The sequence below is a fragment of the Sorex fumeus genome, unplaced genomic scaffold (genome assembly GCF_029834395.1).
Source record: "Sorex fumeus unplaced genomic scaffold, SorFum_2.1 ptg000021l, whole genome shotgun sequence".
Taxonomy (NCBI): Eukaryota; Metazoa; Chordata; class Mammalia; order Eulipotyphla; family Soricidae; genus Sorex; species Sorex fumeus.
Genome location: NW_026606078.1, coordinates 13,038,720 through 13,062,152, shown reverse-complemented (window position 1 = coordinate 13,062,152; position 23,433 = coordinate 13,038,720). Strand labels below are relative to the sequence as shown.

At 40.8% G+C, this 23,433-nt stretch overlaps 1 gene segment (V, D, J or C); it reads left to right on the top strand.

Moving 5' to 3' along the window:
- The first annotated feature begins 7,708 nt into the window (after positions 1-7,708).
- LOC130022894 (immunoglobulin lambda variable 6-57-like) lies at positions 7,709-23,431 on the top strand. The segment is given in 4 exon segments: positions 7,709-7,754; positions 7,873-8,158; positions 11,819-11,919; positions 23,388-23,431. Coding segments are annotated over 4 exon segments (477 nt in total).
- Positions 23,432-23,433: the final 2 nt, after the last annotated feature.

The following is a 23,433-nucleotide window of genomic DNA, read 5'->3' as shown; positions in this document are numbered from 1 at the left end:
TGCTGTTCAATATAGTACTGGAAGTACTTGCCATTGCGATTAGGCAAGAAAAAGATATTAAGGGCATCCAGGTAGGAAAGGAAGAAATCAAGCTCTCACTATTCGCAGATGATATGATACTATACTTAGAGAACCCTAAAACCTCTACCAAGAAACTCCTAGAAACAATAGGCTTGTATAGTAAAGTGGTAGGCTATAAAATCAATACCCAAAAATCCATGGCTTTCCTATATGCAAATAGTGAAAGAGAAGAAAGTGACATGAAGAAAACAATTCCATTCACAATTGTGCCCCAGAAAATCAAGTACCTAGGAATCGCCTTAACAAAGGAAGTAAAGGATCTGTACAAAGAAAACTACAAAACGGTACTTCAGGAAATAAAAGAGGACATGAGGAAATGGAAAAATATCCCCTGTTCATGGATGGGGAGAATCAACATTGTCAAAATGGCAATACTTCCCAAGGCACTGTACAAATTCAATGCAATCCCTATAAGGATACCCATGACATTCTTCAAAGAAATGGAGCAAACACTCCTGAAATTTACATGGAACAATAAGCCCCCACGAATAGCTAAAGCAATTCTCGGGAAAAAGAAAATGGGAGGAATCAACCTACCTAACTTCAAGCTCTACTACAAAGCAGTAATAATCAAAACAGCATGGTACTGGAACAAAGGCAGAGTTGCAGACCAATGGAACAGAGTTGAATATACTGACACCTCCTCCCAAACATATAATCATCTAATCTTCGATAAGGGGGCAAGAAAAGTGAAATGGAGCAGAGAAAGCCTCTTTAGTAAATTGTGCTGGCAAAACTGGTCTGCTACATGCAAAAAAGTGGGCTCAGATCTCTCCCTAACGCCATGCACAAAAGTAAGATCGAAATGGATTTATGACCTCAACATCAGACCGGAATCCATAACGTTTATTGAAGACAAAGTTGGCAAAACTCTCCATGATATTGAAGTTAATGGTATCCTCAAAGATGTCACGCCACTGGCCGAGCAAGTGAAAACAGAGATAGACAAATGGGACTCTCTTAAACTAAGAAGCTTCTGCACCTCAAAAGAAACAGTGACCAAAATACAAAGACAGCCTACAGAATGGGAAAGAATATTCACCAAATACACAACCGACAAGGGGTTGATATCAAGGATATACAAGGTACTGGTTAAAATACACAAGAAGAAATCACCCAACCCCATCAAAAAATGGGGCGAGGAAATGAACAGAAACTTTCGCAAAGAAGAAATCCGAATGGCAAAAAGGCACATGAGAAAATGCTCTACATCACTAATCATCAGAGAGATGCAGATCAAAACAACAATGAGATATCATTTCACACCACAGAGACTGGCCCACATTCACAAAAGCAACAGGTGCTGGCGCAGATGTGTCGAGAAAGGGACCCTCCTTCACTGCTGGTGGGAATGCAGGCTGATCCAACCCTTTTGGAAAACAGTATGGACGATTCTCAAAAAATTAGAATTTGATCTCCCATTTGACCCAGCTATAGCACTCCTGGGAATATATCCCAAAGAGGCAAAAAGGTATAGTCGAAGTGACATCTGCAATTGTTTGTTCATTGCAGCACTCTTTACAATAGCCAGAATCTGGAAAAAACCTGAGTGCCCGAGAACAGATGACTGGTTAAAGAAACTTTGGTACATTTACAAAATGGAGTACTATGTAGCCGTTAGAAAAGATGAAGTTATGAAATTTACATACAAGTGGTACTACATGGAAAGTATCATGTTAAGCGAAATGAGTCAGAAAGAACGGGATAGACACAGAAAGATTGCATTCATCTGGGGAACAGGAATGGCTGAGATCAGTACCAGGAATTTTGCTCCATGACTTGAAGGCCAGCCACATGTGCTAGGTGAAAAGGAAGCTCAGATAGAGAAGAGAGCACCAAATAAAGGGTGCTGAGACATGCTGAAAGTGGTCTGTGGACCAAACATGATTGCCACTCAATGCCTCTCTTGCAGAGCACAATACGCAAAAGAAGAGAGAGAGAACAGGAGGGAATGACCTGTTACAGCGGCAGGGTGGGACGGGGGGGGATGGGGGGTGGGAGGGATGCTGGGACCCGTGGTGGGGCAGGATGGTCACTGGTGGAGGGATGGGTACTTGATCATTGTATAACTGAAACCCAAGCACAAAAATTTATAAGTCTATAACTGTACCTCATGGTGTTTCACTAATAAAAGATGAATAAAAAAAAGAGAGAATGGACATCCCAGGCTGAAGAAACTGTAGCTTTGGAGTTGGGGCATCAGATTCTGATAACCACTAGTTTCCTAAACCTAGGACTGTCCAGGAATCTGAGATTTTTTTCTTTCTCCTTGGTTTTCAGATCATTTCTGGCTCTGTGTTAAGGGATCACTCTGACAGTGTTTGGGAAAGTTATGGGGTGTCAGGAAACAAAATAGAAATGTTGTGTGCAAGTGCCCTACATGCTGTCTTTTCTCTCTGGCCAAGGAGTTAATATCTTAAGGTGATTCCTATGTGGATGGAAGATGCCCAGATCTATGACTACCTGGGCTGTCACTCTATCAAATCCACAATTATGCACTTCACCTGCTTGAAAACCTTGTTCATGCATGTCATTGAATGGAATTTTGGTGAGAATTCGAATTTCAGACATCATTTTAATAAGAGAGTCCTAGTGGAAAGTAGATGAAAATATAAATAACATGCAATGATACAGGAAAACTGAAGAGTAAAGGGAATTTCAGATAATTTAGAGAAGACTGTTTTTTGGTTTGCATTATTAGACAAAGTAAGTGCTGAATATTGATTGTAAATGTTCACAGTGGCAAAAAATAAAGTTTTGTACATTTCATTGAATCTAATATTGATTTTTCCTGTCCACCATTGAGTTTGAAGGTGAACTGTAAAGGAGAAAGAGTAAGGTGTGTAGAAGTCTTTCCACCAAGACAGTTTTGAGTTTTCAGTTCCACCTGCCCAGTGTACTGATGAAGTGAATTGATGAAACACACACATATCCTCGTTGGCCAGGGTTGGTGTTGTCTGTGGGCAATCCTGCTTTTAATCTCGATTTTGTGCCTCAGTCACAGTGGCCTCTCTTTTTTTCCTCTTTTGCACTCCTTGTGCCACTTACAGTGATAGATTTTCCTTTTCTTAAAAGAGAATACATATATGAATTGAATGCATGTATATTTTTTATTTAAGAGCTGTGATTTACAAAATTAGTGATGGTTGCATTTTAGGCATACAATAATTCAACACCAATCACTCCAGCGTGTCAAATTCCTTCCACGAGTATGCCCAGATTCTCTTGCCTTCCCCAACACCACTTTATTACTGCCTGTCAAATTGATAGGTATGTTACAGAATTTCGGGGTTTACTGCTTAGATACCATGTTTTTATTACTCTTGAAAATGTATTTTGTTTGCAATGAACAAACAATTGCAGATGTCACTTCGAGTATACCTTTTTGCCTCTCTGGGATATATTCCCAGGAGTGCTATAGCTGGGTCAAATGGGAGATCGAATTCTAATTTTTTGAGAATCGTCCATACTGTTTTCCAAAAGGGTTGGACCAGCCTGCATTCCCACCAGCAGTGAAGGAGGGTCCCTTTCTCGCCACATCTGCGCCAGCACCTGTTGCTTTTGTTCTTGTGGATGTGGGCCAGTCTCTGTGGTGTGAAATGATATCTCATTGTTGTTTTTATCTGCATCTCTCTGATGATTAGTGATGTAGAGCATTTTCTCATGTGCCTTTTTGCCATTCGGATTTCTTCTTTGCGAAAGTTTCTGTTCATTTCCTCGCCCCATTTTTTGATGGGGTTGGGTGATTTCTTGTGTAGTTTAACCAGTACCTTGTATATCCTTGAAATCAACCCCTTGTCGGATGTGTATTTGGTGAATATTCTTTCCCATTCTGTAGGCTGTCTTTGTATTTTGGTCACTGTTTCTTTTGAGGTGCAGAAGCTTCTTAGTTTAAGAGAGTCCCATTTGTCTATCTCTGTTTTCACTTGCTCGGCCAGTGGCGTCACGTCTTTGAAGATACCACTAACTTCAATATCGTGGAGAGTTTTGCTAACTTTGTCTTCAATAAACATTATAGATTCCGGTCTGATGTTGAGGTCATAAATCCATTTCGATCTTACTTTTGTGCATGGCGTTAGGCAGAGATCTGAGCCCACTTTTTTGCATGTAGCCGTCCAGTTTTGCCACAGCGGCAGGGTGGGATGGGGTGGGGGGTTGGGGGGTGGGAGGGATGCTAGGACCCGTGGTGGGGGAGGATGGGCACTGGTGGAGGGATGGGTACTTGATCATTGTATAACTGAAACCAAGCACAAAAATTTATAAGTCTATAAGTGTACCTCATGGTGTTTCACTAATAAAAAAAATGATAAAAAATAAATAAAATACTGAAGTATACATACAAGTGGAGAGACCATTAGAGAGAACACATGCTAGTATATATTAACAGTTTTCCACAGCATCTATATTTTCTGTTTCTGTAAAAATACTGTCTCTGATTTACTTGTTTTCAATGGATATCATGTAAAATTCACTATTAAAAGGAAAAAAGAAAAAAATGTATTTTGGTTATATGGCTCTACCCCTCACTCACATTATTGTTAAACTGAAGTCCTGCTGTCCATTAACCTATATTTCTTGTTCACCTCTTCCCTGCTTGATTTCTTTCATTTTCTGTCTGTATCGTTTCGAAACACCAGGGTCAAGGATGATCTTAGTATCACTCTTTTACTCCAATACATTTCCTCATTCAGTATTCTGTGTGCATTTTCCCAATTGTGACTCGTGCAACCATTTCTTTAGTTCCTTGCTTGGGCTTTTATGAGTCATTCCTTCATGGTTGTTGGTGTGTCAAAGGAAACATCATCTGTACCTAGAGATGCTGCAACAAAGAAATATGGTACGGACTTATAACACAGTGAGATATGGTTCATGAGGTGTATAAATATTGGGGGGACACAAGCGGGACATGTTGGAGGGAAGCTGACACTCTGGTGTAGGGTTAGTTTGAATATTTTTAGCCTGACACCCTAACATTATCAGTACTATAAACCAAAGTGCCGAAAATAACTTTTAAAATGTTAAGTATGCCAAAGGAGGGAAAAAAGGAAGAGCAGACCTCAGCTGGTCCTCAGGGTGAAGTAGAGATCTCCAATATGGGTAAAAAATTTGCATGAAGATCTCCTTCTCCTTGAGGTCCTCCGGGAGATAAGAGATGCCTGTGTCAGCCCAGCCTCAGTTCTGGGTCTCTGAGGGTCTGTGTGCAGGATGGCCTGGATACCTGTGCTCCTTCTGCTCCTCTATCATGGCACAGGTAGGGATGGTTCCCAGAGACTTAGAGTAAGCTCAGAGTCAGTGTTCAAGTCTCTGGCTCTGAGTCTCAAGCAGATGACACTGGTCTCTGTCTCACACCCACATATGTCTGTGTTTGCAGGTTCCCGCTCCCAAATTCTGCTGACTCAGCTGCCCTCTCTCTCTCTGCATCTCCTGGGACAACTGTCAGACTGTCATATACCCTGAGAAGTGGCATCAGTGTTGGGGACCGAAGGATCATCTGGTACCAGCAGAAGCCAGGAAACCCTCCCTGAGATCTCCTGAACTATCAAACAGACTCAGACAAGGGCCAAGGCTCCGGGGTCCCAAGCCGCTTCTCTGTATCCAAAGATACTTCAGCCAATGCAGGGATTCTGCTCATCTCTGGGCTGCAGCCTGAGAATGAGGCTACCTATTACTGTGGTACATATGGCAGCGCTTACCCTCACAGTGATCCAGACTCATGGGGAAGTGAGACAAAAACCTGCCCACTACTCTGCTCTGCACGCAGAGGATGTCTGGGGAGTATCTCCCCTCCCCCAGCACTGGTTTAAGCTGACACACTTGCTCAGGTTGAGTCTCCCAAACTTTCTCAGTCCTGCTGTAGAAGCTTTAGGGTATGACTTTTCCATTCAGCAGAGATTTGTCCCAAAATCCATCACCTAGAGACTCCAGATCTTTGCTTATATTCCGTCTTTGAGTCTTCACCTGCGAATAGGAGGTCAAGATATTGACAAATATGTATCATACATATCGAACGAAGTCATATGAACTCACTACAAAAGGTGGCTTGGGTCACTGTCACCCCTTAGCTGCTCTAGACATTCTGGGCACCTGCTCTTAGAATTCCAGTTTCTCAGCTCTGAGACGGCTCCTTACTCTGTAAATGTAAGTATTCAGTATAATATTTCCCCATTAGACATTACTGTCTCCTGTGAGTAACCATAACACCTCCATTTCACTAACCTGATAGCCTAGAAGTTAAACAATTCACTCTGAATTTCTAGTTTAATATGAGGAAACCCAGCCCCTAGAATCATACTGCACTGATAGCCAAATCAATAGTTATATCTGTACCTAGTTTCCTTTTGCAAATCCACCATAAATGACTTTGTTTCTGCTAGTGTGGGAAGCTCTTCTCTTCCCAAGCCTACCTTGGAGTTAAATTCAGTGCAGATTCATTGCTGCACTGTTCACAATAGCCAAAATTTGGAAGAAACCCGAGTGCCCGAGAACAGATGACTGGTTAAAGAAACTTTGGTACTTCTACACAATGGAATACTATGCAGCTGTTAGAAATGATGAAGTCATGAAATTTACATACTAGTGGTTCTACATGGACAGTATCATGTTAAGTGAAATGAGCCAGAAAGAGAGGGACAGACATAGAATGACTGCACTCATCTGGGGAATATAAAGTAACAGAATGGAAGTTGAACACCCAAGAATAGTTGAGATAAATACCAGGAGGTCTGTTCCATGGATTGGAAGCCGGCAGCACATGATGAGGGGAAAGGTAGCTCAGATAGAGTAGGGAACACAAAATAAAGGGTGTTTGGAAAACTCGCTCGACATATGAGATGCGTGCTGAAAGTAGACCAAAGACGATGACCTCTCAATACCTCTATTGCAAACTACAACACTCTAGAGGAAAGAGAGAGCAAAAGGGAATACCCTGCCACAGAGAAGGGGTGGTGTGGGAGGGATGGGGTTGGGGGTGGGAGGGCTACTGGGATCATTGGTGGTAAGGAATGGGCACTAGTAGAGGGATGGATGCTCGATCATTATATAAATGAAACCCAAGCAAGAAAGTTTGTAAGTCTACAACTGTACCTCATGGTGTTTAACTAATAAAAAAATGAATAAATAAATAAATAGATAAATTCAGTGCAGAAATGACTCCCATTCCTTCTACTGTAGCTCATTCACTTTATGATATTCCAGAGAACTCAACTTTGTTCTGCCCCATCAGTACAGTTAAGAAGTATAAAATGCAAAGTGAGATTAAAATGCAATGTAGGGAATCTTGGTTATGATCTGGAATTCTGAGGATGTGGCTTGGGTAGAGGAGGGACACACCTCTTGTGTCCACTAGGGGGCGGTGCTGTGTTAGCTTGGCTCTCGGGTTGCTCATCTGTGGTTCTCCCCTTGCCCAGCAGATGTCACTCTTGCTCTGTTTGGAGAAATCCTCTCTGAACTAGACTCTCTTTACTCAGGATGAGTCTTGGCCAATTTTAACGAGGGGCTTGTCTGGCTTCCTAAGAGGGGCAGATTTGCATAAAAACCTCCCACCCTGTGGATTAGGAGGCCCTATAAAGTCCTTGAGGACACAGGGTGGCTGTCAAGCCCTGGGCACAAAGTGTGGGGGTGTCTCAGCATGGCCAGGACTCTGCTGCTCCTCACCTTTCTGGCCTATTGTACAGGTAGTGCCTGCTGGGAATTTTTCAGTTTCGGCAGGGGGTGGCTACTAGTGATGACCTCTCTCTCCCTCCTGGAATCAGGTCCTTCTGGGTCACTAATCTCTGTGTTCTTTTCTTTCAGGTACTTGGGCCCAGTTTGTGCTGAATCAGATTCCCTCTGTGTCTGGGTCTCCAGGGGAGAAGGTCACCATTTCTTGTACCCGCAGCAGTGGAAACATTGGGTCTAACTATGTGCACTGGTACCAGCAGCGCCCTGGGAGTTCCCCCACAAACTTGATCTATGCAGATAATCAAAGACCCTCTGGAGTTCCCGATAGGTTTTCTGGGTCCATCGAGAGTTCCTCCAATGCTGCCTACCTGACCATCTCTGGGGTGCAACCTGAGGATGAGGCTGACTATTTTTGTCAGCCTCTAATTATGGTAACAATTAATACCCAGTGCTTCAGACCCACGGGGAAATGAAACAAAAACTCCCCAGAACCCTCTGGTCCATCAACTCAGCTCTTCCTTTTTTTTTTTTTATAAAAATTTTTTTAATTGTGAGACATCATGAGGTACAGTTGCAGACTTACACATTTTTGTGCTTGGGTTTCAATTATACATTGATAAAATACACATCCCTCCACCGGTGCTGCTCTCCACTATGTTTACTGAGAACTCTTCATAAGGTTTTGCACAGGGGTTTCCAAACCACCTTCCCATCAGCTGTAGTTAAATGCTCTCAGTTTTTCTCACGTCCCCACAAACACAACTTGTTCCTACTGTATTTGATATGTACCATTCTCACTGGTGTGAGGTGATACCTCATTATTGTCTTGATTTGGATTTCTCTGACTGATGACCACGTTTCCATGTGCCTACTGGCTCTCCACCTTTCTTGCACTGAGAAGTGTCCATTCATTTCCTGACACCATTTATTGATAGGATTTTTGAATTTCTTTGTGTTGATCTTTGTATTTTATGGATCCTGTATATCAAACCTCTATCTGATGTTTTGATTGTAAATATTTTTCCAGTTCCGTTGGTGTCTTTTAGTTTTACCCTTGTTGGTTTTGACATGCAGCTCTTTAACTTTTTGTCATCCCATTTGTGAATGTTTGATTTTGTTGCCTTTGCTAGTTTATCAGCTCTTTGAAGCCAATTTCAGGCCCTAATCTTGCAGTGCTCTGTCTATATTTTCCTCAAGTACTTCATAGTTTCTGTTCTATCTCAAAGTCTTTGATCCACTTTGAACTGACTTTTGTGTGAGGTGTACAATATTGATCCAGCTCTTGTTTCTTATATGCAGTTATCCAATTTTCCCTGTAACGTGTGTTAAAGAGGCTATCTTTATTTCATTTTATGGTCTCAGCACTTTTATGAAAATTAACTAACTGCGTCTATGGAGTTTTGTCATAGTATATTCGAAATTGACCCCTTGACCAGAGTGTCTGTCTTATTCCAGTACCATTAAGTTTTGATCAGTATAGGTGTATGATGCAGTTCCAAATTTGGTCATGAGTTACCTCTCAATTTTTTGCTTTTTAGTGTTTTTTTGGCTAATTCGCAGTCCTTTCTGATCTGATATAAACTTATTGACATTTTGAAATCCTGTCTAAATTTGGATGGGGATTGCATTGAATCGTTGTAATAGCTTAGGTAGGTTAATCATTTTAATATTATTGGTTGAGATAATACAATCCATGAGAATGGTATATTTTTCACTTCCTGCGGTATCCCTCTATTTCTTTTTTATGTGACTTAAGATATCATTGTATAGATCTCCCACATCTTTTGTTAAGCTGACTCCGAGAGTCTTGTTGGTTCTGGATACCGTTTTCAATGGAATAGACTCCTTGATTGCTTTCTCCTCTGCTTCATTCTTTGTAGAATAGAATGTGACTGATTTTTGTCTATTGATTTTGTACCCGTCCACTTTGCTTTATTATTTCTTGTTTCTAACAGTGGTTTTGTGGGCTATTTATAGTCCTCTATGTTTGTTATCATGTCGTCTGCATTTAATGATAGTTAGAGTTCTCCTTTTTCAATTAGCATCCGTTTAATTTTTATTTTCATGCCTGATTGCCATAATCAGACTTTAATAATAATTTAACTGGAAGTGAAGAGAGTGAACATACTTGCATTGTACCCGATATTTGAGAAAATTCTTTCACTCTGTCAATATTAAGTATGATACTGACTGTAGGCTTGTTCTACATGGCCATTATTATCTGGAGGAAGGTTCCTTAATATAGTGTATTACCTGAACTGATTTGTTTTTGTTGAATCATCCTTGCATGACTGTGTGAATCCCAATTGATCAGGGTGTATGAGTTTTCTGTTTTGTATATGAATAACTAAGACTTTATTATGCATATTTGCATTATATTGAACAGGGAGTTTAGTCTGAAAGTTTCTTCTCTGGGAGTATCACTTTCTGCTTTTGGTGTTAGTCTATTGTTAGCTTCATGAAAGTATCAGGAAGAATTCCTGTATCTTCGATATTTTTGAAGAGCTTAAGGAGTACAGTCAGTAAAGCGACTTTGAAGGTTTAATAGAATTCACTGGGGAACCCATCTGGACCAGGACTTTTGTTCTTGGGGAGACTGTTCGTTAGTGTTTCAATACCTTACTTGTGATTGGCCTTTTTAGGGTTACTGTTTTGACCTCATTCATCTTGGGTTGATTACAAGAGTCTAAGAATCTGTTCCTTTATTCTGGGTTCTTTACTGGGGATATACTGAAGCTCTTACTCAAATACTGTCTTCTGAGACTAGCGCAAAAATTTGATAAATTCGTTGAAAATAATTGTTAGTACTCATATAGATATTGATATGAATTAAAGAGTTTGGGCTGTTCAAAATTCAATAGCAAACCACCCTTTCAGGACTCATTGATCCCACATTAATGAGTTCATCTGTCAATAGCCATTCTGCCAATTGAAAGGGAAAATGGTCCTGTCATCCTCACCAGCTTTCTGTGGGATTAATTTTCTCACTGGCCTTTACTGCATAGAGAGTCTGCTTGTAAGGCGACACCTTCTCTTTTCTGGAGTGAATGTTCCATATTTTGGAGTCAGTGAATCAATCAATATCATCTTTAATCGTCTCACCATTTGTTATTATTATTATTATTATTATTTTTTAAATTTTTATTAGCGAAACACCATGAGGTAAAGTTGTAGACTTACAATTTTCTGTGCTTGGATTTCAGTTATACAATTGTTGTTATTATTTTTATCACATAGAAATCTAAAGCTCAGTATTTACATATTAGCCATTAGAGACATTAGAGACTAGTTTGACATGTACTATCATTCCTGATATGAGGCTACATTTTTTTCCTTCATTATGAATCCAGTCTCCTTTTGCATAAATCTGGGGTCTCATCCACCACAGCACAGTCATGTGATGAGAATTAAATGACCCCAGGGAATAAGCTGATTTTATTCCAAATAGGTGAGTGTGTGTGCGTGTGTGTGTGTGTGTGTGTGTGTGTTTAAGATTTAAATATTAGAATCTTAACTCTAGGGAATGATGTCTTCACTGATATTTTACAATTTTGTTAGTAAATTATTCAGAGAGAGAGAGAGAGAGAGAGAGAGAGACCACAGCCCCTTTGAAGCACAAATGAATTGGTTAATTATCAAAGTAATTAAGAGAATTCACACTTGGCTTAAGGGTGATTCAGTGGGCATGGATGAAGAAAGCACTTCAGTGACTAAAAGTGGTCTAAAGGAAGGATGAAGATATCAAAACAATTATATTTCGCAAAGGAGTCTTTAAAGGCCTGATTCCACTGGCAAAAATAAGCAAGTGTGACTGTATGAAGTTGAAAGGGTCTAGCTTGGCAAAAGAAACTAGGCAAAAATACAAAGACACCCAACTGACTGGGAGAAGATATTCACACATAATGCTTCAGATAACACTCAAAATATGTAGAGCACTCACAGAGTTAAACAGCAATAACAAATAGCCAACAACCCCATCAAAAAGGGGAGAAGAGATGAATGAACACATCCATGAAGAAGACATGTGAGTGGCCAGTAGGCATGTGAAAAAGTAGTGGTCATTTCCTTATGGAAACAGAAATTACAATGTCAATAACATGCCACATTTTGCTATCTATCTATCTATCTATCTATCTATCTATCTATCATCTACATATATCTATGTATCTTTAAACACAAGTGTGGGAGGGGTGGGAAAAATAGGATCCCTTCTTCACAATTTATGAAAGTATCACCAGGTCACCAGCTCTCACTTGACTCAGCTATCCTACTTGTGGCCATATGAATGCCCAATCCAAAAAATATTCTCTATCCTCAAGATATGAAGCGTTTTATTAGAAAGGACATATGCTCACCATTGTACATTGCAACACACAATACAATAGCTAGGCACTGGATTCCATCTAGGTGTCCAACATCAGATTAGTTAATGGTAAACATTTTCAATAGATGCACAATGACATACCTTGTGGTTCCAAGGAATGATGGAGTCAAAAAATCACAGAAACTTGGATGGAGCTGGAGAAAATCAAGATAATGCAATAGGTCAGAAGAAGAAGACCAAATACTGAATTACCTCACTTATCTTTGTTATATAAAATAACACGGAAGGGATGCAAGTTACCAATGTGGGGCAAACCCTCATCCCTAGATGAATGAAGAACACTGTAGCACTGTAACACTGTCCTCCGATCGTTCATCGATTTGCTCGAGTGGGCCCAGTAACGTCTCCATTGTGAGACTTGTTTTTACTGTGTTTGGCATATCGAGTACATCACGGTTAGCTTGCTAGGCTTTGCTCTGCGGGTGAGCTTGCTGGTAGATTGTTGGGCTCTCCGAGAGGGTCAGGGGAGGAGGAATCAAACTTGGGTCACCCTCGTCGGCCTCGTGCAAGGCAAACGCCCTACCTAACCGCAGTGCTACTGCTCCAGCCCATGAATGCAGAGAAATGGCGAAAAAGGAGAAAAACAGAGGCATGAGGTAGGGGTGGCTTTGCACACTCGTGGTGTACAGATTTTGTATATGTATATGTCAAAGCACATGGAACAATATTGTAAACATAGGACCCAAACTCCAATAATTAATCTTAAAAATGTGCTTTTAAAGGAGGCAGGCTGGGTTAGAGGAAGAAAACTTGGGGACACTGATGGAGGGAAATCAACAGTCATTTGGGGATGGTGTTGGATCATTGTATACCTATATGTCTAGTCTTGGCACAATTGTAAATCATAATGCTTAAATTAAAATTTCTACTTAAATAGAAATTAATTCAAATATATATGACATCTATTCATATATATATATAATTGTTGCCTAAGTACAATAGCCAGCATATGGAAATATTCAAAATGTCCAACTACAGAAGAATGGATGAAGAAATTTTGGTATTTGGACTAGAGCAAGCATATGGTGGCTAGGGCACATGACTTGCATGCCGTAGAGCTGTGTTCAATCCCTGGTACCCCACACGGTCCCCTTAACTCCATCGTGAATCATCCCTGAGTTCACAGCCAGTAATAAGCCTTGTGAACTCCCAGATGTGGTATAAAAACAATAGGACAAAATAAAAAAACAAAAAGAATCAGTCATAATCCAGAGGCAAGAGGACCAATAGAGAATGTTCTCACTCCTCTGAGGTATAGAGAGAAAGAAATCAATGTAGTTTTTGTCCCATTGTGTCACAGTCATGTTTTCGTATCTATTATGCTTAAAATTAGGCAGATATTTTGGAAAAGTCTGTTTATTGATATCAGTTATCGAAGAGCACTAGGGCATATAACCCATGGACTCTTGTATTCTGATTGTGACAGACTGTCAGGTCACTGGCTCTGATACTTTTTCCTTCATTTGAAAAATTGAATCGCTGTGACATACACAGTTACTCAGTTGTTGATGATTGGGTTTCAGTCATACAATATTCCAACACCAGTCTCTCCTCACCAGTGCACATTTCCCACCACTAATGTTCCCACTTTCCCTCCTGTACCTCCTCCCCCCGCCTCTATGGCAGGTACTTTTCATCTCTCTCTCTCTCATGTCCTCTCTCTCTTTCCTTTGGACATTATCATTTGCAATACATATCCTAAAGGTATATGTATATTCATGTATATTCCTTTACCTATTTTCAACACTGAGATCTTGCCCAGAGTGATTATTTCTAACTCTTATTGCCACACTTGTCGCTTCTCCATCCTAACTGCCTTTTCCCTGCAAACATTTTTGGCAAGTGTACAAACATTAACAAATCTTCCTGGCCCCTTTTATCTTGGCCTTGGATATTAGTCTCGTACCATTTTTTAACATCCCACAAATGAGTGCAGTCATCCTATATCTGTCTCTCTCCTTTCACTCATTTCACTCAGCATGATACTCTTCATGTCCATCCATTTATAGAAAAATTTCATAACTTCATTTCCCCTAATACAGCTTGTTAGTATTCCATTGTGTAGGTCTACCAAATGTCTTTATCCAGTCATCTGTTATTGGGTATTGGGGTTGGTTCCAGATTCTCACTATTCTGAACATTGCTGCAATCAACATAGAATCACAAAATTGCAGAAGGCATTTCTGCTGCATTGTTTGGACCTTCAGGGCATATTCCCAGAAATGGTATTGCTGGGTCATATGAAAGTTCAATTTCTAGTTTTTTAAGAATTGAAAATATTTTTTCCAAAGTGTCAGGAATAGTTGGCATCCCATCAACTGTGAATTAAAGTCCCTTTCTCCCCAAATCTATTCCATCACAAGATGTTCTTGTTTATTGTGATGTGTGCCAGTCTCTGAGGTGTGAGATTTTTGTTGTTTTGTTTTGTTGTTTTGTTGTTTTGATTTGTATCTCCATGATGATTGATGATGTAGAGAATTTTTTTATGTGCCTTTTGGACATTTGGAGTCCTTCTTTGAGGAAGCTTTTATTGATGTCTTTCTTTTTTATTTTTTTTCTTTTTTTGCTTTCTGTGTCACACCCAGTAATACACAGGGGTTACTCCTGGCTCTGCACTCAGGAATTACTCATGGCGGTGCTTGGGGAATAATATGGGATGCTGGGAATCAAACCCGGGTTGGTCATGTGTAAGGCACACTCCCTATGTACTGTGCTATTGATCCAGCCCCTTTATTCATTTCTATTCTTCATTATTGATGGCGTCGAATTTTTTTTGGTAAAGTTCTATAAGTACCCTATATATCTTTGATATTAATCACTTTGATATTGGTACCTGGAAAATAATTTTTACAGTTCACTGGGCTGTTTCTAATTTGTTCATTGTTTTGTATTGAGGTGCAGAAGCTTCTTACTTTAATTAGTCACATTTGTTTTTCTTTGCTTCCACTTGCTTGGTCATTGGTGTTTCATGCTCCAAGAAGTCTTTAGCTTAAATGTCATGAAAGGTTGGTTTTCCTATGCTTTCTTCCATGATCCTTACAGATTCAGGTATCTGATACATTTCTAATGAGACTAAAATTTGACCATGGGTAGTTGGGGGAGCTGTGGATCTTCAATAGGGTTTTCAGAGAAGCCCCCTGTTAAAGAACATTCATCCTAGCTCCACCCAGCATCCTGGGCTTGTCTGGTGCCTTTTTTGTTGATAGGGAGCTCAGCAGCTGTGTTTTCTCTGGCTGGGCAGAGTATCTCTTACCCAGGCCATTGTTCAGTTTCAGCAACTTTTTCCTTTCTCAGTGAGTCCCATGGAAAAATCTGAGACTCATCATAAGCCCCCTCTGTTCAAGAGTGCCTGGAACTTCCCTGAGAGAGACAAAACATAATGATGACTCACATGAGGTATATAAGGTATATCAGTTAAATCAATTATAATGTAGTAAAGAAAAACAAATATTAAATGCAAGGGAAACTGAAAAAATGGTCTTTAAAAATAAGCATATCGCCATTGGAGAATGGAGTTATACTTTAGGCATTGGGGAGAGACACCGAGATGTGATGGAGGGAACGGAAACCCTCTGGAGGTGCAGTGTTGGAATGTGCTTTTATCTGACACCTTCCCATTGTCAATATTGTAAATCAAAATGACAAAAATAATTTTATAAATGTTAAACATGCCCAAAAATAGGAAGACAAGAAAGAAAGAAAAACAGTGGGGAAAAAAAAACCCAAGGGGAGATCTCTGCTGGTCCTCAGTGAAGCAGAGATCTTCAATAGGGATTCAAATTTGCATAAATAGCCCCTCCTTCTTGATGATCCTGATGAGATGAGAGTTGCCTGTGTCATCCCAATCTCAGCTCAGGGTCTCCGAGGGTCTGTGTGCAGGATGGCCTGGATTTCTGTCTTCCTGGTGATCCTCAGTCACTATACAGGTAGGGATGGTTCACAGAGACCCGGAGAAAGCTCATAGTCAGCATCCAACTTACTGGTTCTGAGTCTCAAGAATCACAGCCCTGGTCCCTGTCTAGCACCCTCATGTGTCTGTGCTATCAGGTTGCCTCTCCAACTGCTGCTTACTCAGTTGCCCTCCTCTTTACATTTCCTGGGATAACTGCCAGTGTCACATGTATACCCTGTCTAGTGGTTTCAGTGTTGTTGACTTCTGGATCATCTGATACCTGTAGAAGCAGGAGGCCCTCATTGGTATCTTTTGAACGACTACTCACCTCAGACAAGAGTCAGGGCTCTAGAGTCCCCAGCAGGCTCTCAAGATCCAAAGATGCCATGGGCAATGCAAGGATTCTACTAATCTCTGAGCTGCGGCCGAGGATGAGGCTGACTATTTTTTTATAAAATAATTATTTAAATAATAATTGTATAAATGTTAAATTACTTGATCACTTGATCACTTGACTTCCCGTTAATCGTCGATTTGCTTGAGCGGGCACCAGTAATGTCTCCATTTGTCCCTGTTGTGGGCTAGTTTAGCCCAATGGCGTCAGTTTGTTCTAGGAACACGAAGAGCCTCAACTTGATCTTGATGAAGAAGTCTGACCATCTGGTAGGTGGGCGGCCTTGCATTCTTTTGACATCCCATGGAATCCAGTCAGTAATGGCTCTAGTCCAGCGGTCGTCTCTCAATCTCATTACGTGACCAGCCCATCTGATTTTTGACGCCTTGGCAAACCAGACTGCACTGACTTGGGTGTGAAATTTCTCCTGTATCCAACAGGGGGCAGTGCTGCATGGTCTTGAATCTCATCCAGCAAATATCACCCTGCCATGCTGAGGAGAAATCCTTCCTTTTGATCTAGTGTCTCTTTACCTAGCTTGAATCTTGGCCGATTCTAAGGAGGGACTTCCATGTCTTTCTGAGAGGAGAAGGTTTACATGAAAACCTCCCACCATGAAATGGGCACTGGTGGAGGGATGGGTATTTGATCATTGTATAATCGAAACCCACGCACAAAACCTTGTAAGTCTACAACTGTACCTCATGGTGTCTCACTAATAAAAATTATTAAAAAAAAAAGAAAGAAAACCTCCCACCCCGAGGATTAGGAGGCCCTACAAAGGCCTTGAGGACACAGTGTGGCTGTCAAGCCCTGAGCACAAAGTGTGAGGCTGTCTTCAAGCATGACCCAAGTCTACTGCTCCTCATTTTCCTGGCCTATTGTACAGGTAGTGCCCGCTGGGAATTTTGCAGGACGGAGGTGGAAGTGGTAACTAATGATGACCTCTCCCTCTTTTTGGAATCAGGGTCCTTCTGTCACACTGATCTCTGTGTTCTTTTCTTTCAGGGACTTGGGCCCAGTTTGTACTGAGTCAGATCCTCTCTGTGTCGTATCTTCAGGGGAGAAGGTGACCATCTCTTGTACCTGAAGCAGTGGAGATATCTGTTCCTACTATGTGAAATGGTACCAGCAGCATCCTGGGAGTCCCCCCACAAACATGATCTATGAGTTCAATAGAGGACCCTCTCAGATTTTCCGGCATGTTTTCTGGGTCCATTGAGAGTCCCTCCAATGCCTCCCACCTGACCATTTTGGGATTCATTCTGAGGATTAGGCAGAATATTATTCTCACTCGTATGGCAGTAACCATAGTCACCCAGTGCTCCTAACCCATGGGGGGAAATGACACCAAAACTCCCCAGAATTGCCCTCCCCATCGACTCAGCTGTGTTAGGTGGCTGTTCTGCCCTGTCTTCTGCTTGGACTCTCAAGTTTCAATCGTCTGTTCACAGTTGTCTCTGTTTTATTTTCAAACTACCAACTTCTTGATAGGAATATTATTCAGTTGGAGAACAGATTCCTTTTGAAGTAAGGCTATGTGTTTTAACCCTGGAAAATATAAAACAAAGAGGCAAACAGAAACAAAACAAAACAGATGAATTACATACTTCTACCTTGCAATCTTAATTAATGTCTCTCATCCTTTCGAACAACCACTGTAGCATCATCAAAGCAACTAAGAGAACGTATACTAGGCTTAAGGATGTTTCACTGAGAACCAGAAAAAAAAGCACTACAGGTAAGTGTAGGTAATATGAAGGAACGATATAGATATCAAAGGATTTATGTTTCTCTAAGAAGTCTCCAATGGCCTGATTCCACTGTAAAACTTTAAGCATGTGTAACTCTAGGAATTTGAAAGCTTTTGCATGGCAAAGTTAAAACAAAATGACACATAACTGACACAACTAAGTAAGAGAACATATTCATATATAATACTTCAGATAAAGTACTAACACTCAAAACTTTAAAGCACTCACTAGTGAACAAACCCATTCAATGGGAGAAGAGTTAGACAAATCCACAAAGAAGACATAAACATGACCAAAAAACACATGAAAAAAGTGCCTCTTTCCCTTGGGAAGGGGAACAGAAATAAAAATGACAATGATGTATTAACTCAGAGCTGTAAAGTATATATATATATATGTATATATACAGACAAATGTATATATGTTTGGAAATAACAGCTATTGATGTGATGTGGTAAAGAAGAATCCTCATTCATGGTTTCTCTGAGTGTCAGCTGGGTATTGTTTCTATGGAAAACATATGGTATTTTCTCTTACAAGTTTGAAATTTATCAAACAAGTACAATTAGCTCCCATTTGAGTCAATTTGTTGTTAGTATCTATCCCCCCAAATATTAATCCTCCACCTCCTAGACACGAAAATATCCATTTGAAAGGAGATGTGAACACTATTGTTCACTGCAGCACTTACTACAAGAGCTAGGACATGGAATTAACCCAAATGTTCAATGCCAAATTAATAAATAATAAAGGTGTAGTCGGCAGAGCCTGGCAAGCTCCGCGTGACGTATTCGATATGCCAGACACAGTAACAACAAAGTCTCCAATGGAGACGTTACTGGGCCCGCTCGAGCAAATCGATGATCAACGGGAGGGCCTTTACTTAAAGGTGTAGTATACATACACAATGGCATGCCTTGCAGTTGCAAAGAATGATGAAGTTACGCAATTACCTGAAGCACAGATGGGAGTGGAGGATAGTATGTTAAGTGAATTAAATTAGAAGGAGGAGGCCTGTACCTAATGATCTCACTTATCTTTGATATATTGAAGGACGTGATATGGAGAGCAAGTTATGAAAATGGAGTAAATCCTTGGTCCTAGATTATCAGTAATGAAAAAGTCAAGCAAGGAAAGAAATAGAAAGGTTGAAAAAAAGGGAAAATGGGTGGAAGGTAACAGGGGCAGGGGCAGTTTCCTTGGAAACATTGGTTATGTACAGGTATTGCATATGTATACATCTAAGGTGCAGGGAACTGTGTTGTAAGCATGGGGCCCAATGCACAATAATGAATCTTGAAAATATGCTTGTTGAAGAAGCAGGCTGGGGTGGGTGAAGGGAAACTGGGGACATTAGTGGAGGGAAGTTGACACAGGTGGTGGGATTGATGTTGATACATTGGATACAGAAGGACCTTACAAAGATTTCTAACAAAAGTCCAAATGAAAATACCACATAATCAAGCAGGCTGCTAAACTGAAAGGACAGTTGCACTCTCATGTAGACAGCCCCCTCTTCGCAATAGCTATGGCATAGAATCAGCGGAAATATATGCCTATCGATGGAACACTAGACACAGGGGCTGAAGACACAGTATAGACACAGGAGAAGGTTTCTTGACACTGCCAGAAATAATTTCTTTTTTAAAAATTTTATTGAATCATCTTGAGAGAGTTACAAGCTTTCATGTTTGGATTACAATCACACAATGATCAAACACCCATCCTTCCACCAGTGCACATTCCCCACCACCAATATTCCTGATATACCTCCCCTTTCCCACTGTCCCCCTGCCTCCATGGCAGACATCATTCCCCATACTCTCTCTCTCTCCTTTTGGGCATTATGGTTTGCAATACATACCCTGAGAGGTTATCATGTTTCATCCTTTATCTGCTTTCTGCACACATCTCCCATCTTGATTGATTCCTCTAGCCATCTTTTTCTTAGTGATCCATTCTCTATTCCAGCTGCCTTCTCCCCTTTGCTCATGCGGCAGGCTTCCAGCTGTGGAGCAATCTACCTGTCACATGTATCTACTATTCTTAGGTGTCAGCCTCATGCTATGTTGTTTTATACTCCACAAATGAGTGCAATCCTTCTATGTCTGCCCCTCTCTTTCTGACTCATTTTACTTAGCATGATACTCTCCATCTCTATCCATTTATAAGCAAAGTTCATGACTTCATCTCTGTGGACAGCTGCATAGTATTACATAGTGTAAATGCACCAAAGTTTCTTTAACCAGTCATCTGTTCTAGGGCACTTGGGTTGTTTCCAGATTTTGGCTATTGTGAACAGTGCTGCAACGAACATAGAGGTACAGATGTCATTTCTGAAGTGCTTTTTTGCGCCCTCGGGATGTATTTCCAGAAGTGGTATTGTGGGGTCACATGGAAGTTCACTTTGTAGTTTATGAAGGGCTGTCCATATTGTTTTCCAGAAAGGCTGGAGTAGTGGGAATTCCCATGAACAGTGAAAGAGTGTCCAGAAATAATTTCTGATCACAAATCCAAGAATAAGCTTTGACCACAACCAGGTGTGGCATAAACACCATTCTTCTTCACAAATCATATACTTATAAGCTACGCTTAAAAAGATGTAGCATATATATATATATATATATATATATATATAGAGAGAGAGAGAGAGAGAGAGAGAGAGAGAGAAAGCACTGCACTGTGCTCTCGTTGTTCATGGATTTGCTTCAGCAGGCCCAATAATGTCTCCATTGTGAGACTTGTTTTTACAGAGTTTGGCATATGAAATATGTCACAGGTAGCTTGCCAGGCTTTGCCCTGTGGGCAAGATACTCTCGGTAGCTTACTGGGCTCTCCGAGAAGGGCGGAGGAATAGAACCCAGCTTGAACGAGTCAGCTGCATGCAAGGCAAATGCCTTACCATTGTGCTATCTCTCCACTCTATATTCAACAAATATACATGCTTATATATACATAAATGAAACACTTATTAAAGCTGATGTAATTTTGCTTTTGGGATAACTTGCATTGATTATGCTAAAAAAGATGAAGAAGTACAAAGTAATTATTATACGGTTTCATTAGTATGAAACCTGAATTACTGAAGCAAATAACTTTGATATATAACTGGCAAAATGTAACAAAATTAAGTCATAGGTGCAGAGAAAACTATGTTGGTTAGCAGAAAGAAAGAAAATGGAAAATTCAAGGAGCTTTTTGTGTGTGCGAGTGATGAGAATTATATTTATAAAGAGGAGACTTAGATGTACCATGAGAGTATAAAACCAATGGCAAATAGAAAAAATATATCTAATTTGAAGAACAAACTCAAAACACCAAAGAATCCACTTTTTGGAGCTGGGCTCCATACTCATAGAGGAGATGCATCAGCTGTGACCTCTCAGGCCTGACAGACTCCCCTGAGCACAGCCAGTGTGTGCTCTCAGCAGGTGCTTCCTTATTGGGCTTTTCCTAAAAGTTAAGCAAATCTCTGTCCACCGGGGCCTGGGTGTGAGCTGAGCTCTAGTACCAGGGCTCAATGAGGATGTGGAAAGTCACTGGGTGGAAATTCTTTTTCCTGATGAGCTTGTGATTGGGAAGAGAGTAGGGAAGAAAGAGAGGCTAGGTCAGACCAGTCCTACTGTGGAATCAGGGTCTCTGTGTATGATGGCCTGAACACCTGTTCAGTCTTCTTTCTCGCTGCATAGATGGATCAGGTATTGGGGTGATAGATAGGACCCTTCAGCCTGATTTAACCTATAAGTCTGATCCAAGAAATAATGCTGGGCTCTATCACATGACCTGCCTCTTTGCACATTTCCTCTTCCAGCCTCTGCTGGCTCAGCTACCAACACTCTGTCTGTATCTTTAGGAGCATCAGCCTATTCTGCACCCTGAGCAGTGGCTTCTGTGTTGATGGTAACTGCATGTATTGGTACCAACAGAAACCAGAGACCCTTCTCTGTGGACCAATGTAGGGCTTCTGCTCATCTCTGGCTGCAGCCTAAGTACAAGGCTAAGTACAAGGTAGACACAACTGATACAATTGGGTCTATCATAGGGACACAGAAAGATAAGGAATGATAGGAAAAACTTGTCCCACTCAGGGATGTTGCCTAGAAACTTAATGTTCGAACAAACTGCTATTTTTATATCTAAATTTCTGGAAATAGCCATTGTTGGAAGAGTTGTGGTGATAAAAGAATTGTCAAACATTCACGTTGGGAGTTTCCTTCTGTTCAGTCTCTGTGGAAACTAATATGTAGATCCATCAAAAATAAGCATAGAACTACTCTGTGATATACTGATATGATATACTCTATGATATACTTCTTGGCATCTATCTGCAAAACACAGAAACATTAATCCCAAAGGAAATATGCACTCTAGAGTTTATTGTCGCTCTTAATGCAATAGCCAAGGTGTGAAAACAACCCAAATTCCCAACTTTGTATGAATGGATTACTAAATTATGGTATGTATACAAAATACACTAGTATGCACTTCAAACAAGGGAAACACATTTTGGCTCCTTGGTGATTCTAAATCTTCCTGAGATGTTAGGTACCCAGACAGGCTTGGCCACATGTGTTTTCTGGACAGCTTCTGACTCTTGTGTCAAGTGTCCCTGCTTGACTTCAAAGCCCAGTAAATTGTGAGTAAGGGTTCATTCCAAGAGTGGACACCTCTCCAGAAAAAAACCTTAAATCTATTCTGTGTACTTGCCACCCCAGTGCTTATCAGGTTCAGGGAATGGTTGAGGATGCACCAATGAAGCTGAGTACCTTCAACAAGCTCAATAACTTTTCCTAGAACGCTTTAGACACTTCACATGGCACTCAGAGGTTGATATAGATCGTGCCCTAAGAGTATAATGACCTACTGAATATGGAAGTTTAGAAACTTCAGTATCTCCTCCTTAGATTCAGCTTAGGAGCTGTTGTGGTCAGCTGTCTGTGGACAGCTGACAATTAGGTTAGTGCCTGCACATTGTATGATCTCTGTGGTGATCTTCTGACTCAGCAGGTGGCGCTGTGGGCTTGTTCTTGAGCCTTCTGGGGAACTCAGTCTCAAATTGTCACCTGGGGCTCTGCACTCCCTGGGGATTACAAACTGTGACCTCTAGCACCCTGGAGGCTGCCCCAGCTCCATCTCCACCTCAGCTTTCACCAAATGTAGGCCCAGGGGCAGATGGGGTAGGGGGTGATTTGCATAAAGGGCTCCTTTCTGCTCTTTCATTAGGGGACAAAGATAAGAGGGACTTTGTGCAGTTTTCTCCCTTGTGAGC